The 16,811-nt window shown below is 44.4% G+C and overlaps 1 protein-coding gene across 1 annotated transcript in view; it reads right to left on the bottom strand.

The window, feature by feature from the left end:
* TRAPPC8 (trafficking protein particle complex subunit 8) overlaps positions 1-7,378 on the bottom strand; it is a 108,703-nt gene extending 101,325 nt beyond the window's left edge. Inside the window, exon 1 of the mRNA XM_065398689.1 lies at positions 7,222-7,378. Coding sequence (XP_065254761.1) covers positions 7,222-7,378 — 157 coding nt within the window. The remainder of the gene's footprint in view (positions 1-7,221) is intronic.
* Between the last annotated feature and the right edge of the window lie 9,433 nt (positions 7,379-16,811).

Genomic DNA, 16,811 nt, shown 5'->3' with positions numbered 1-16,811 from the left:
CATTACCAAAACACATTTTGTAGCTGTTATCCATGCCTCTTATAAGGTTCTTTAACAATAAGCCTGAGAGCAACAAATATAAAGCCATGGCATGTTTTCAATTTCTTATCGCAGGAAGATTTTTTAAAAAGTCACACTTTCATTAAATCTTCTAGTTATTGCAGAATGTTAGGGGTTTTTTTAAGGTAATGTGATAACTGGGGCAACAAAATCAATTCCTTCATGTAAAACTTGTCCATGGGATCAAACCCTAAATTAGGATTTTTAAGGACTTTTCCAAGATTTTGAGCATTTGTAAAAAACGCTTTGAACCCACGCTTAAGATTTTCTACCATCGCAAATCTGACTATTTCTCAGAGCCTATTTTCTGATAGGCCTGTTGTTATGGGTTATGTTAATTATAGACAAAAATCCATACTACAAATTTACCGTATATTAAATAAGTGACTATATATGTTGTAGAGATTTCACATTAGAGTAGTTAATCCTCAGCAGGTGGTTAATTGGGGTGCCAGAGTCCAGAATAAAGACAGTACAAGACAAAGTAAAACTAAATTAGTAGTATCTAAATCTGTCATTTCTTTGTATAAAAGTTATTTGTATTGCAGTAGCACCTCAAGAATCTCAAACAGTATTGGTCCTCACTGTAAAAGAGCTTTATACACATACAAAGAGAGAGCTCTTGTGCAAAAATACCAGAAATTCAAAATAATGGACCTGAGAGATTTAAGATTCCCTTTTAGATTTCCCTCTCTAATTCAGCAGTTTAGAACCATCAAACATATAAGACTTATTCTGCATAATTTTATCTTATAAGTAAAGCCATACTTCTATGAAAGGTATTATTTGTATTACATGGATCAGGGTCCCATTGTGCTAGGCACAGTACAAACAGATAACATGATGATAGCTACCTGCTCCAAAGAGTTTACTATCTAAGATGTCACTGTTCTAGGTGACTTTTTGATTATCAGGTAATAATCAGAGGTCAATTAAATTAAATAAAAATAAAAGGTCAATTAAAACTTCCGCTCAGAATGTAGAAGTGTTCAACAACCCATACATTGAGATGACACATGGCATGAAATAGCTAATAACTTTCATATTAATTCCTGAAATACTATATTCAGCTCTGGTTACTCTTGCTCAAAAAAAGATACAGCAGAAATCAGGGGTTCAGAGACAGCCACCAGCAACAATCAGAGGCATGAAAAAGCTTCCAAATGAAGATTGAAGAAATTACAACAGTTCAGTTAGGAAACAATTATGAGGGAACACGATAGAGGTATACAAAATATTGAATCGGATACTGAAAATAATTTGAGGACTCCTACAGTTATTTACTCTTTTCCATAATAAAATGGGATATTTGATGAAATTCAAAGGTGACAAATTTAAACTTCATTAAAGAAAACCTTTTTTTTTTTTTTTTATAAAGACAATGAATAATTAACTTGTGCTCATGAGTTCCACAAATCATCACTGAAACCAATAGCTTTGCAAGATTCAAAAGAGGAATAGACATTTATATATACAAGAGTATAAATTACACAGGATACAAAAAGTTAAGGGATTAATTCTTCCTGTCTCTGACAAGTGCTAATTTGATGGACACTAGGAAGAAACTTTCCCTATAGCAAAATTATTCCCTAGTTGTCCACTACAAGTTTTCCTGAAACTCTCTCTTAAGTACCTAGTACAGGCTGATGTCAGAAACAGCATATGGCACTAGAACAGGGGTAGGCAACCTTTCAGAAGTGGTGTGCCGAGTCTTCATTTATTCACTCTAATTTAAGGTTTCGCGTGCCAGTAATACATTTTAACGTTTTTTAGAAAGTCTCTCTCTATAAGTCTATATTATATAACTAAACTATTGTTATATGTAAAGTAAACAAGGTTTTCAAAATGTTTAAGAAGCTTCATTTAAAATTAAATTAAAATGCTGATCTTACACCACCAGCCTACTCAGCCCGCTGCCAGCCTGAGGTTCTGTTCACCTATGCTGGCAGCAGGCTGAGCGGGGCCTGCGGCCGGGACGCCGGCTGGCAAGGGGCCGGCAGCCGGGACCCAGACCTGGGGGGGGTTCAGGGGTCAGGGCAGAGGGATGGGGTGTGTGGCGGTGCAGGGCAGAAGGCTGGGGGTGGGGTGGAGTTCAGGGGTCAGGGCAGAGGGCTGGGGGTGTGTGGAGGTGCAAGGCAGAAGGCTGGGTGTGTGGGGGGGGATTCAGGGCAGAGGGCTGGGGTGCTCGGCTCGTGGCGGTGCTCCCAGCCCCCTGCCCTAAGCGGCTCATGGCAGGGGGCTGGAAGGGATATGCCCTGTTCCACCCCCTTCCCCAAGGTCCCGTCCCTACCTCTTCTCTGCCTCCTCTATGGAGCAGGGAGCACGCTGCCGCTCGGCTCTGCTCCGCTCCCCCTCCCCAGGGCGATCAGCTGATCGGCGCAGGAAAGCACCACGCTGGGGGAAGAAGCTGGGGGGGGGGGGGGAAGCTTGGCTGCCGCAGGACCAAGCTTCTGCCTCCTGCCCCAGCAGGGGAGAGCAGTGGGCGGGGGGGCTGAGTGGGGCTGAGGGCCGGGACCTCGGCAGCGTGCCACTCAAAATCGGCATGCGTGCCATAGGTTGCCGACCCCTGCACTAGAAGAACCACTAATCTGGTCCAGTATGGCAATTCATATCTTCCTATTATATAAGGGCTTGTCCACAGGGGAAAGCTGTTGCAAAATAAGCTATAGTGTGAATCCAAAGCACAACAGCTATTCCACATTAACTCCCCAAGTTGACACCTCTTATTCCACACTAAGAGTGCCTTTGTGCGGTTTTAAACGAATTCAGAATAAGAATGTTCACACAGGTAGCTACTGAGGAATAGCTATTGTGGGCTATTTCCCCATCTAGACAAGCCCTTGTAAAGTAGGAATACACTTTTTCAGTAAATAAATTAATCTTAAAAAGAATCAAGCTACAAATTGGCTGCATCAATTTAACTGCCAATAAGGGTGTGTCTAGACTGCAGCTGGGAACAAGCCTCTCAACAATAGCAGACAGGCTCCCTCATGCTGCGGTGCTAAAACTAGCAGTGTGGACATTGAGGCAATGGCTCAGGATAGCCACTTGAGCTAGGACCAAGAAGATAGCATAGATACAGGAGGCATAGCTATGCCATAGCATAGACAGAACTTTCCATTTGGCCACAGCTAAGTACCTGATAACACATTTTCTGCTCCCTGATTTGCAGTTGCCTCTTGCTCTCCAGCTTTCCCCACAAGAGGGAGTTAACTATAGTGTGTACTCCCTGTATTTTCCATGCAACTAAAGCAGGAGTCAACTTGCAGCCAGAGTGTGTGGTCTGCTGAATTAAGATACAGCAGCCAAAGCCCAGAGAGCCAAGCCACAGGAAGTGGCCTCAAGCTCTTCACTTCCCTGACACACACAGGAAGTTTAGAACCAGGCAGCCTGGACAATGGAGCCAAGGTGCCTGGAGAAAACATCCTCATCCTCAAAAGTCATCAAATAAGTCTTCAACTATGAGCCATAGTTGTATGTGTTTTGACGGAGGATTGAAGATATTTTATTCGGATAAAAATAAATTAACATTGCTTTGGAATTTAGTTCCACCTTGCCATGGAGTAAATAGGGCTGTTTATATAGACACCAACAAAAGTAGCAGGTAGTAACTGAAGTCACAAACACAGCATCTTTACGTCACTGACTACAGAATAAGTTAATAGCTGTCATTTAGAAAAATATGGAACATTTACAACTGGTACAAGAGGGAACCAAAATCATGTCAAACCAGCACTGCTTCCTTCCTTGACTGGCCTACTGGATGAGGGAAGCAGTAGATGTGATACATCTTCATTTTAGTAAGCCTTTTGACACAGGCCTACGTGACAGTCTCATAAGCAAACTAGGGAAATGTGATCTAGATTAAATTACTATAATGTGGATGTATAACTGGTTGAAAGACTGTACTCAAAACAGTAGCTATCAATGGTTCGCTGTCAAACTGGGAGGACGTATCTAGTGGGGTCTTGGAGTAGTCTGTCCTGGGTCCACTATTATTCAACAACTTCATCAATGACTTGGATAACGGAATGGAGAGTATGCTTATAAAACCTGCAGATGATACCAAGTTGGGAGGAGTTGCAAGCACTTAAGGAGGCCAGGATCAGAATTCAAAATAACTGAAATTGGAAAATTGGTCTAAAATCAACAAGAAGAAATTCAAAAAAGTACAAAGTACTACACTTAAGAAGAAAAAAATCAAATAGATACAAAATGGAGAATAGTTGGCAAAGCAAAATAGGAAATGGGGGGGGGGGAGGATAGCTCAGTGGTTTGAGCATTGGCCTGCTAAACCCAGGATTGTGAGTTCAATCCTTGAGGGGGCCACTTAGGGATCTGGGGCAAAATTATTACTTGGTCCTGCTAGTGAAGGCAGGGGGCTGGACTCGATGACCTTTCAAGGTCCCTTCCAGTTCTAGGAGATAGGATATCTCCATTTAAAAAAAAAAAAAAAAAAAAAGGTAGGGGCTAAAGGGCATTACAAGTTGACTATAAGCCAACCATGTGATGCTACTGTCAATATGGCTAATATCCTGGGATCTATTAACAGGATGCAGAAAGTTAAGAAATTAAATCTTTCTGCCTCTGACAAGTGTAACCAGATAGACATTGGGAAGAAACTTCTCCTATAGCAAAGTTTTTCCCTAGTTGTCTACTACAACTTTTCCTGAAACTTTCCTGTCATATTTAAAACACAGGAGGTAACTGTCCCACACAGTCCTATGTCTGGTTTTGTGCACAACGCTTTAAGAAAGATGCAGACAAACTGGAGAGAGTCCAAAAAGACAGCAACGAAAAATGATAAAAGGTTTAGGAAGCCTAACCTATGAGGAAAGGTTAAAAAACTGTGCATGTTTAGTCTAGAGAAAAGACGACTGAGGGAAAACCTGATAATCTTCAACTATGGCTCCATCTACATTTGGAGCTTGGGGTGTGATTCTGAGCTTGATTAGATATGCTCATGCTAGCTCTCATCAAGCTAGCGTGCTAAAAACAGTAGTGTAGACACTGTAGAATGGACAGTGGCAGGCAGCAAGACAGGCTAGTTACCCTGAGTACAAATCCATCTGGACCTTTGCGTACAATTTTGGGGAAGCTAGCCCTCCTTGCTGCTCGCCATTGCCACTTTGGCTACACTACTATTTTTAGCAAGATAGCTAAAAAAGAGCTATCATGAGCACGCCTACCTGAGCTAAGAATCACAGCCCCCAGCTCCAAGTATAGATGCCTATGCTAAGGGCTATTATAAAGGGGACAACGATCAATTGTTCTCCATGCCCACTGAAGACAGGACAAGTAGTATCAGCCTAATCTGCAGCAAGGGAGAGTTAGAAAGTTCTTCCCTCTATCTAATTTAACCAAATACTGGAATAGGGTTCCAAGGGAGGTTCTGGAATTCCCATCTTAGAGATTTTAAAAACAGGTTAGATAAACCCCTGCCAGGAATGGTCTAGGTTTACTTGGGCCTGCCTCAGCCTGGGGGAACTAGACTAGATGATCTCTTGAGGTCCGTTCCAGTCCTACATTTCTATGACCTGTGTGACCCCACAGATTGCTTATACAGGGATGGAGGTTGATCCTTAAACCGCACATATTTCTTTTGGCTTTCTTAAGCAACAATCTGAGTATTCAATTAAACCTGGAAAGTTGGCATGATTTTTATTTTAATGAAAGGTTGGCAAGAATTGTATCTATAATAAAAATGTTAACACATTTGAATACACAGTTTGGTCTTGAAATACAGAGCAAGAAGTACTAGAAATTATGTGATATGTATCAGACAGTTTTGTCATTATGTGTCCTTTAAAAAGAGACGTTAATAAAATTACGTCCACTAAATATGCAGAATAGACTAGGATGTCTCAAACCCAAGAGCAAATAAGGTCCAGCATGATCATTTAGTTTAGAAAGATTAAATGTAAATTTATCTCATACAAGTTTGACTTTCAATTTTGCCTATTGGCAATTGTGAGAAATTCAGAGGATAGCAGTGGGTTGGAGGAGGCCTACATTTGCTGCTCCTCTCCTTTAAAAAGTGCGCACTTTTTAACCTACAACTATTACAACACCTAGAATGGCTACAACTAAAGGACAGTAGAAAAAAAATATATTTTGCACATTGTGTTTACTATGCACATTGTTTGTCATCTTCCAGTCAACCAGATTCCTCTGTAGTTTGAGAGTTTTTCCATATTGCAACAAAAAGAGGGAGGAAATATTTCTGAAAGCAGAAAAATATAGTTGCAAACAAAGACTGGCAGGTGAATTCAGGGCAGGTGTAACGCATGGAACTACTTTTAACATTTTAAATTGTTTAGATTTCAAGTTGGTAGAATCCACTGAAATGCTTTATAAAGTAACTCAGATGCAATTCAAGAAGTATTTTGAGGAACTTGACTTGCTTGAACTTCTGTAATTTTTTCCCCACCATAAGAAACTGACATAAAACTCAGTTCAGTTGATGCTGCTTAGAAAACAAACCAATATTAAATGCTACAGAGCTACCTGTAATTCTCCTCATGAGCTGAACTTTAAAAAGACATTCAATTTAAAATCATTGTTCCTTTAAAACGGGCCTTGCCAGAAGTTTGCAGGCATATACTGCAGTAAGTGGGATGTCAAACGTTCTGGGGAAAACCTGAACAAGCGAGATTTCACTACACTGGTATTTAAAACAAAGAACTTCACGGGTTAATAACCCCCCCCGCGAAAAGAGAGTCACTTCTAAGCTGTGTGTACTGCTACGCCCCGGAGCAGCCCCACATCCAAGAGGTCTCCTCCCCCCACCTTCCAGGTCAGATAAGACTGACTGGGAATCGTCCCTCAAAAGCGAGTCGCCCCTTCCCCCGGCGTGACACGGTAGCGGGGCTCGGGGATACCTGCCCCGATCTGCATCTGTTCCTCGGCAACCGCTCGGGCCAAGGACTGGGAGGGGCTCGCATCTCCTGGCTCCGGCCCGGGGGCGCACGGCGGCGTGGCGAGCAGGACAAGTACCATTCAGCCGGGCCCGCGGCAGCAGGCCGGGGTGGGAGCAGGACGCCCCCAATACCCTCCCCACCCCCGGCCCTAGGGTGGGTGCAAGTGACAGCTCCCCTGCCCCGCCCCGCCCCGGCGGCTGCCATGTAAACAAGCCCCGTCCCACCCGTTGCCGGCACAGACCTTCCGAGGTGAGGCGGCAGAAGGGCTTCACCAGCTCGGAGAAGCCCAGGTTGTTCTTGCGGGTGAGTCTCTCCGCCTCCTCGCTGCACAGCGCGGCCACCAAGGGCACAAACGAGTCCTGGATGAACTCCTGCACCGACTGCACGCACTGGGCCATCTTCCCGCCGCAGGCCCCGCGCCGCTCCGCAGCCGCTCTCCCGCCCGACCGCCGCCGCCTCCTGCTCCCTCAGCCCCGAACCGGCTAACGCGCTCCGGCTGGGACAGGGCCGCACGCACCCCCAGCGCCACCAAATCTACCCCGCCGGCTCCTCAGCGCTCGCCCAGAGCCGCCATATTGAGCCTGAACCGAGACTACAGCCCGATCCCGGCAGCCTCCGCGACCGCTCACGTGATGAGGTGGAAGGTAGGGGCGGGGCCGTCGGCTGAGCGGAAGGCCGGGGTCGGAAGTGGAACGGTGAGGGCCCCGCGCGCAAAGCGAAACTTCTCGCCGCTGTGGGGCCACGCGTCACAGTCAGACGCTGCGCGCGTTCGTTCTCGGGGTGCCAGCATGAGCGCGGCTGAGTGCTCGTGCGCGCCCTCCTCTGTCACCCCGGCAGGGAGCTCCCCGTCCCCCACCGACCCCGGAGGGTGCGTTACCTCCTTATACAGCGCTCGGCCCCGGGTGCACCGTGTCCAGCCCCAACCAGCCGGGGCGGGCACAGTGCCCACCCAAATGCACAGCTTCTAACGTGCCAGGGGGCACCTGCCCAGCCAAATGTGCAAACCCCAACCTGCTGGGGGACATCATGTTCAGCCAAAGGCACAGCCCTCAACCACCCAGGGGACTGCATGCAGGGCTGGCTTAACCTTTTGTAGGCCCGGTGCCAAACAGATTTGTGGGCTCCCATGGGGGCAGTGGAGTGTGACATGGGGAGATTGGTCTCCGTAGCAAGGGGCAGCCCCGCTCCACCCAGCCCAGTGCAAGGGCACTATTTACAAATCGGCAGTTGCCAGATGCACAATGGCCTGCCCAGCCCTGTGCTGCCAGCATGCTCCTTCCCCTCAGGGGTGGGCCCATGCTGTGCCACACATCTCCCCCCCCCCAACACCAGAACACCCCCATGATTCCCTATGGCCAGGGCCACCCCAGACCCTGCCACAAATGCACAGTGCCCTGCACACCACCACCTCTGCCCAAAGCCCCACAGCAATTGCCCAGCATCCCACACAGAACCCCCATTCCCTAGTGCCCCAGCACACACACATCTTTCCCACCCTCACAGCCCAGCACCCCCACTCAGGCCCTCCAGAGATCCACTCCTGGCCACACTCACTGGCCCTCCGCGAGGCGACTGTCTGCCGGGCTGCGCCACCAGTGCAGCTAGGGCTGGTCCCAGGGAGGTGAATTGCTCCTGCCCCTCAGGAGTGCCACGATCATCCAGGCCAGGGACTGCCCTGGCTGGGCTCCCTCAGGACCCACTTGCCTGAGGGACTCAGCCAAGCCCCTCACACTGTCATCCCCAACAAACTGGCCAAGACTGGCCAGGCTTCTGCACCTATGCCAGGCGGCTCAGCTCCACGGAGACAGGTGGGGCCCCACAGGTGATAGGAAGCAGAGACTGCCTGGAGCTGGAGATGTACTGGGGTCCGTCCAGGAGACAGAGAGAAGCCGGTGGGTGTGGCTAAGGGGTGGAGAGGAGCTCTCCGCTGGCCAGCAGGCAGGCTGAGAGGAGCAAGTGGTGGGCGGAAGGCAGGGGGAGGAGAGCCAGTGGACTCGCGGGGTCTCAGGGCACAGTGCAAGCAGAGCAGGCCGAGGCCCCTTCTGAGCATAGCCCGGCTCCATGGCGCCATTGTAAACCTAGCACTGACTCCATGCCCAGCCAAACACACTGACCCCAGCTCCCAGGGTTCAGGCAAACAGCCAGTTGTGTACAGTTCCTGTGCCAAGGAACATAATTCCCAAGACGCATACAGCCCCAACGTGATTCATGCTACGCCAAGCGTCACACAGTACCCAGCCCCCACGGGACAGCACACCGAGAGTAAACCAGGAAATCCCACAGAATATGTAGCTTTAAGAGGACACCACACTGAACCAAACAGAACATCACAGAGATGATTGGCTCCAGAGGCACAATGCAAAATTAACCACTGTGACCCACAATGCTGACTGCGAGAGCTTAGTGAAATTAGTCAGCTGATGCTTTTTTGGCAAATGATGTACATTTGGCGACATCAAAACATTTTGCAAATTTGTGTTGATTTTGTCAACTGGTTTCAGTTAGAAAAACCTCAAAACCTAAAGATTTTGATAGTTTGGTTTAAAACAACTTTTTGTTTCAAAATTTCCTTGAATTTTATTTTTAAAAAATCAAAAATGTTTTTAAATGGTCAACATCAAAACAAAACATTTCAGTTTTGTCTAAACAAAACTTTTCAGTCAAACGGAAACATTTTTTTTAAACTGTTCAATTTGCAGGGGGGGAGGGGGGGGGAATAATTAAAAATTGTTTTCTGTTTGACCTGAATTGCCAGAGAACCAAAACTTCTGTTACTCACCTGGCTTTATTAAGAGCTTCAGAAACAAAGACTCACAGGGGAGGTTTTCTCTTTTGTGGGAGGGGGTACTCCATGGTAGTGATGCCAACTCTCATGATTTTATTGCAAGGCACATGATATTTCATGTTTTTCATAAACCACACTACTGGAGTCATATGATTACATGAGAATCTCAGCTTCCAAAGGCCATATCTACACTATGGACGCTACAGCGGCATAGCTATGGTGCTGTAGCTATGCCAGTGTAACCCCATTGTGTAAACACAGACTACAGCAACAGAAGGGGTTTTTCCTTCACTGTAGGAACTCCACCTCACTGAGTGATTGTAGTTAGGCCGACAGAAGCATTCTTCTGTTAACCTAGCTACAGCTACACCAGAGGTTGGCATAGCTACAATGCTCAGGGGTGTGGATTTTTCACTTCCCTGGCTTCTGTAGCTATTTCAATCCAAGTTTTAAATATAGACCAGGCACGAGTGGCAGAAGGTCCCTAAAAGTCAGGGGGTCAACAGTGGCCAAACCATGGCCCCACTACCCCGCCCCTTCCCTCCGAGGCCCTGTCCCCGCACTGCCCATTCTCCTGAGGGCCTGCCCTCGTGCCGCCCCTTCTCCCCAAGCTTCCGCCCTTGAACCGCCTCTCCCCCCAGGGCCCCGTTCCCACACCGCCTCTCCCACCAAGACCTCGTCCCCCGCTCCCCCTTCCCCCATTGCTCGCCCTTACGGAGAGTAAAAAGTTGGGGGGCCATAGCCCCTTGGTGTCCCCCGTTCTGGCGCCCCTGAGACCATGCCTAAATTTCACAGCAGCGACCTTACTTTCCACAGCAGTGTTCCTTTGTTTCCATCTTCCCTCACCCACAGTCCCTCAAAAACACACAGGTGTGGCTCATAGGTGAAAACACTGATTGACATCAATATTTTGGTGATTGTTTCCAACCATGGTTATTTTTGAGGATGGGATTATTTTTCTGCTCACCAGGCAGCACTACTCCACTTCTTGAGCCTCAGCTCTTGTAGCCAGCTACAGCACTTATCTCCCTGATTCCCCAAGGCTCAACAGTTGTGCTGTTCTCCAGGCTACCTGGTTTGTACATTATCACTACACAGCCTACATTTCTTTCTTCTCCCCTACCTGGTTGGAAGCTGGACTCCAGTTCTTGATCTCTGGGTGGCAAACTTTTTGCTGTCTACCTCCATGGAATAGTGCAGGGAACATGCACTTTATCCAGTTTACTCTCACTGTGACTGTGGGGATAGCTGCAAGCAAGAGGCAGCTGTGAGCAGGACCCAGCAGGGCAAGGAGATAGAAAACAAAATTTCTGACACCTGACTGTAGCAAAATAGTGAATTCCATGGCAGAAATGCTGAATTCCATTAAATCTTGAGAAACTACCATATTCTATAGCCATAGAAGCGTGGATCCACAGGAACCTGATTGAAATGAATAACCTCTCAGAACTATTGTTTCAAGCTCTCTGAACACACAGGTAGAGGACACTGTATTGGTTTACATTTGATTCATGTTTTGGGGGTTTTCTATGGCTGTGTCTACACTACACAGCCTATGCCACCATAGCCCCCTAGAATAGACACAGATAAAAACACTGATATAAGGAGTTTTTCTGACAATGCAGGAACCTCACCTCCCCAAACAATGTTAGCCATGTCAACAGAAGCACTCCTCTGTTGGCACAGCTGCACCTACACTGGGAGTTTTGTTGTCATAGCTGTATCAGTCAGGGGTGTGGTTTATTTCACACCCCTAACCTACATAGCATAGTTTTTAGTATAGGCCAAGCCTTTTTAACCATAAGAGCTAGAAACATAATTTAAAAACAAAATGAAATCCCAGATACTGGAGATTCCACAGTGAGTGAATTGTGTAACAAATTCTATGGCCACAGATCTATGGAACGCCAGGAGCCCTGGTTAGGCTTACTACAGGTTCTGCGCGAGCAATCCATGGTGGTATATATTGAATACCACATAATTATCTAATATATTGAAGTATTAATTTAATTATATTGTAATACAGAACAATGCATCACATTCTGCACAAGGCTTATTTTTTACCTTTTTTAGACTAATCTTATTTTTTGCAGTATTTATTCTTCATTACTCATAAATAAGATTTTGAAAAAAGCCAAGAGAATGTTAATTTTTTATGAGGTGTGTCTTAATAGAAAAATCAAATACAACTCAACTTTATTAATTACCAGTACAGAGTATCTAATTGTCTTCCCCAACAAATTCAAGTACAGAGTATCTAATTGTCTTCCCCAACAAAATCCCCCTCCATGTTCTCTGAACCTTTTCCCGCACTCCAGGTTTCACTGCAACTCCACCTCCTGCCTCAACTCAATTCTGCACCTTCTCCTCTGGGTGAAGGACTACCAGAGTTCTTAGGTAAATTGGAACATTAAGAAAAACTATGAGATCACTGCATTATGTATTAAGAGCTCACTCCTGCAAGATGATGGGGCTAGAGTGCTCAGCATCTTGCAGGACTGATGGACCTGGCCCAAAGCCATTGAAGACAATGGAAAAATACTCTTTGACTTCACTGGGCTTGGATCAGGCTGTAAGGCTCAGATCCTGCAAAGATTTAGGGCTCGTCTACACTTGGAAATGTACTGAAATAGTTATTCTGGAACAATTTTTCTGGAATACTTATTTCAATATAAGCCCTGATCTTATCCCAGACACCCAAATTTTCACCTCTGTGGTGTGGTCTCCTGGCTTGTCTTAGAATGAGACAAGGGCTTTATTATGCTCTGGAGTTTTTGTTTCAAGCATTCACTTGTCTGCCTTTCTAATGGAAGTCAGATAGCCCAATCTTCAATGCACAGATTTGCTTCAGGGTGTTGTATCCCAGATTCACTGTCCCTTAACATGGTGCAGTCAAAAAGGATTAAGATAAAACCACTTTTATTTACAGGGCCAAAAGGGCACTGGATAGGACACATGCTATTATTATTAATTATTTGTATTGTACAAAGAAACAATCTCTGCTTTGAAGAGCTTACAGTTTACAAGTGGGTGTGATAAATAGTAGGAGGAAAGGATAAAAAGGTAGGGTAAGGGTAATAGTAATAAGTTAACATAGTTCCACAGCCCAGCTATAAAAAATAATGGCTCTGAATCATTTAAATTATGTTATTTATTATTATTATTAGGGAAGAGATGGGGTGAGAAAAATGGCAGGAAGGAGGAGGAAAAAAAGAAAGGGGAAGTGGGACATTGAGGGAGGAAGCTTGAGAGAGTAAATAAGAGTGAGAGGACAGATGGAAGGAAAGAAAGAAGCAGAAGGAAGAGATAGTGAGGCTGGCAGCCCAGAGAATGAGGGAGAGGGTTGTGGGAGATCAAAGCAAACAACCAACCAGCAGACAGAAAATCATGTCCAAAGTTCAAATTGTAAAAAGCAGGATACTGACATCATCGTGTCTTAAGGCACCTCACTCTTTACGCCACTTTTGCTCCCAGCAATCGCCCACCAGACCCTTGCTCCTGGAATTGACTCTGACCCTAGAAGTGTTGTGATTCTTTTCCCAGCCCATGCAGCCAGGCAATGGGGAGTGTGCTGGGGCCTGACGCCCTTGAAGAAGTTCTTCCACAGCTCCAGAATGTTGCGCTTACTGTTGGACATGTTGATTGCAGAGGAAAATAAAATAAACTTAATCAAACTTGCAAACACTGGAATCTGCAAATGAACCCAATAGGTTCATTTGCAATTATTCATATATGAGCAGAAGTCAATTTATACATATACATGTTAGTGGTTACACCAGGTGCTTGGAAATTTACACCATAGACTCCCTATTGCCTGGGATCCTAAAAGCCAAAGTTGAGCTTTGGTTCATTTCAAGCTCCTGGAAGTGCACAATCACAGAGGGGTTGTCTTGACTAAGAAAAGTGGTCACACTTAAACAAATTCTATGTAATATAGTACAAGACCATTTTGCAAACAAATTTTGTCACCTACATGCAGCTATAGTCAGAAACTAGGGAGCTCTTGAGATCCCATAGCTGTGTTTTTGTTTTAAACACCTGGCTCCACTGCAGTCAAAGGCAAACTCACATTGATTTTATCCCTGATGCTCTTGAATTCCAATTACTGTTTCTACAGTAGATGGTGCTATTGACTATTGGCATCCGGATTGCCAACAGCTCTAATTCCTGAATATACACACAGTGTGAAGCTTATTGTTTAAAAAATCTGAGTCAGTTTAAAAATACTAAATGGCAGTCTTTGCACCAAAGAGTTTATGGATGAAAAGATAGGATATAAGAGGTGGATGGCACAAACAGGCAGGTGGGGGAGAGGACAGGATAAAATATAATAGGGTTTTTAGCAGAGTAGCCATGTGCACAAATCTTAGCCAACCAACTTGTCCAACTATTATCAAGTGGCAGTTTTTTGTAACCATTATGGCAGGGGTGAGTTTTAAGAACAATATTGCAGCAGGAACACGAAAACCTAGGAAGGAGAGCGCATGGACATGTAAAATCCTGATGTGATGATCAGTTCCAGCCTAGCACTCTTAAAAGCAAGTTATGCACACTGCAACCCTATTTGGTACAGACAGACAATAGAGGAAAGTTTAGAAGTAATCATTTGCTCAAGTTGCATGAAATTAATAAGAACCATATGGATTAAATTTCTGATCTAAAACCAGATTACACCACCTCTTACAGCACCTAGGTTTTTGTTCCCAGAGTCAATGGAAAAAACAAAAGATTCTAACAATACTTCTGTTATCCATGCTAGCCATCTTGTTAAATCCCCTGAAATATTGAATGTATAAATATTTGCTATTAAGTTAATATTTTAGTAATATTTTTGGAGTTAAATGGCAATGTGCTGGAATACTTGGTTAGAGCAACTTTTAAATGTATTTTAATAGTAAATTTGATCATTTTATTTTCTTATATAAAAAGAGGGTTAACATTATTGGAGGTTTCTAGCTGTTATTATTTTGGAAAAATAAACAGCAGATGCACTTCTCTTTAGCAACAGCATAAGAACAGGGCCGCCCAGAGGTGGGGGCAAAAGGGGCAGTTTTCCCCAGGCCCCCATTTGAGAGGCCAACCAAAGCAAGTAGGGCTGGTTGCAGCGCCACTCAGGCTTGGCCCTACCACCTCTTCATTATGGTTGCGGGGTCTAATTTGAGTGATGCTGCGACCTGGTGCACAGGGTCGCAGACAGTGCCACTCAGATATGGTGCTGTAAGCCTGTGCACCAGGTCCAACACCCAAAGTAAAGAGCTGGGCCCAACTCCGCAGGACAGGAGTTGCCGCTGCAGGGGGAATTTGAGGTGGGCTTGTTCCCCCAAACCCTCATCCTCCTCAGGTCCTCCCTTTAGTGTTTTTGCACCCGTGGTGTTTGAGGGAGCGGATTGTTTGTTTTCGGTTGGTTGGTTGGTTGGTTTTGAAGGGTGGCGGGCCTTAGTTTCAGATTTTGCCCCAGGCATCCAAAAACCTCTGTGAGGCCCTGAATAAGAGTAGAGTCTATTCTACGTAGATCTCCCTAGCTCACTAAGAATTATTTTCTTAGGTTATAGTCACACAAACAAAACATTACCTGGTACAAAAACATTACAATAATTATTTTTCAGGCTATTAATATTAAAAATGTCTTGAAAAAATGGAATCTGAGTTCTTTATTTCTCTCCAGATATTGCTCAGAGGAGTAAAGTTAATCTAGAATTTCCTGTCTTCTGCATGATTAAAATCTCAGCTTTAACATTGCACTGACATACTTTTTTTAAACCAAATTCAAATAATTCAAAAAAGTCCAAACAGAATTTTACTAAACATTTTAAGGGATTCATTCCTTGGCTCACAAGTGAGACATTTCATTGCAAAAGGTATTTTAGTACATTATAAGTGACTGAAAACAGGCAACAGAAATGCCATCTTAAACTTTAATACAGCATAACAATAGCAATGGTATAATAGACAGCATACATCTACTGTACCACATGCCAAACAAAAAAATTAAAATAACAAATAAACAAGATAAACTAGGAAACTTGTTTATATTGCATTCTAGCAGATTTGAAAAGTTACAGTATAAACTTACCATTTTTGCCACTCAGATTTTAATGATGCGAATTTGCAGTGCTGCTGGAAAAGTAACATTTATCTCCCCAAACTACCATAAATATATCCGTGCCAGCAAAAAACAGTATTCAAGATATGCTTTTTCCTACCAATGTCATGATCCAACATTCCCTTAAAAAAACAATTCACAATAATCAGTAATACTGAGCAAGAATCTTAAAATTGTTGCCAAAGAGGAAACCAATTAACTTTGCCAATATACAAATATTTCTGAATCATAATTGAATTACTAGCCCTTGAAATGCCCATCTGTGCCTGTATAATGCGCACTTCTGTAGAACTATAAAAACACTTTAAATCCATGATGATCAAGGAGAGTGTCAGCTGGTTGCTGTGGAACATGTAGAATGGCTTAATGACATCTTAAATACAACAGATACACAGTCTAAGCACCTTTTTATTGGGGACTGACCCCAGGATCCATTAAAGGTTGGACACTGAAGTTGGAAGGTAACTGGGAGAAAGTACTCTGACTTTTGACAGGAGTGTTTGGGGGAAACTGGAACAGTCCAAATAGCCTTTTAAAAGGTTGGAGAATTAATAGTCCTCTCACCCCTACTACTTCCTAAAGGGGGGTGGGGGAGCTAGCCAGTGGGGTTTCCACAAATTATCTCAGTAGACAGCCAGAGGATGTCTCCTCCCAGGTGATCCAAAAGATTGTAAAACAGCTGGTAAGACACTATAAAGCAGGTTACAACTTTGTTTAATTAGAACTATTACACTTTGCTTACTCTATTTATTGTCAAGTCTTTTTCCTGTACACAAAAAGTATTTTTTAATTCTGTAATATATTTCCCTCCTGATTTTCCACTTGTTTTGTTAAGCTCATAGGGCTAAATTCTGATCCTAGTTACACCAGAAGTGAATTATCTTAATATACCATTCCTGGATACTTGCTATTACTGTAGGTCATCTATATGGATACAATCCAT

Source organism: Emys orbicularis, chromosome 2 (genome assembly GCF_028017835.1).
Source record: "Emys orbicularis isolate rEmyOrb1 chromosome 2, rEmyOrb1.hap1, whole genome shotgun sequence".
In the NCBI taxonomy this organism is placed as follows: domain Eukaryota; kingdom Metazoa; phylum Chordata; order Testudines; family Emydidae; genus Emys; species Emys orbicularis.
The sequence above is the reverse complement of the archived record's forward strand: the minus strand, read 5'-3'. Positions and strand labels throughout refer to the sequence as shown.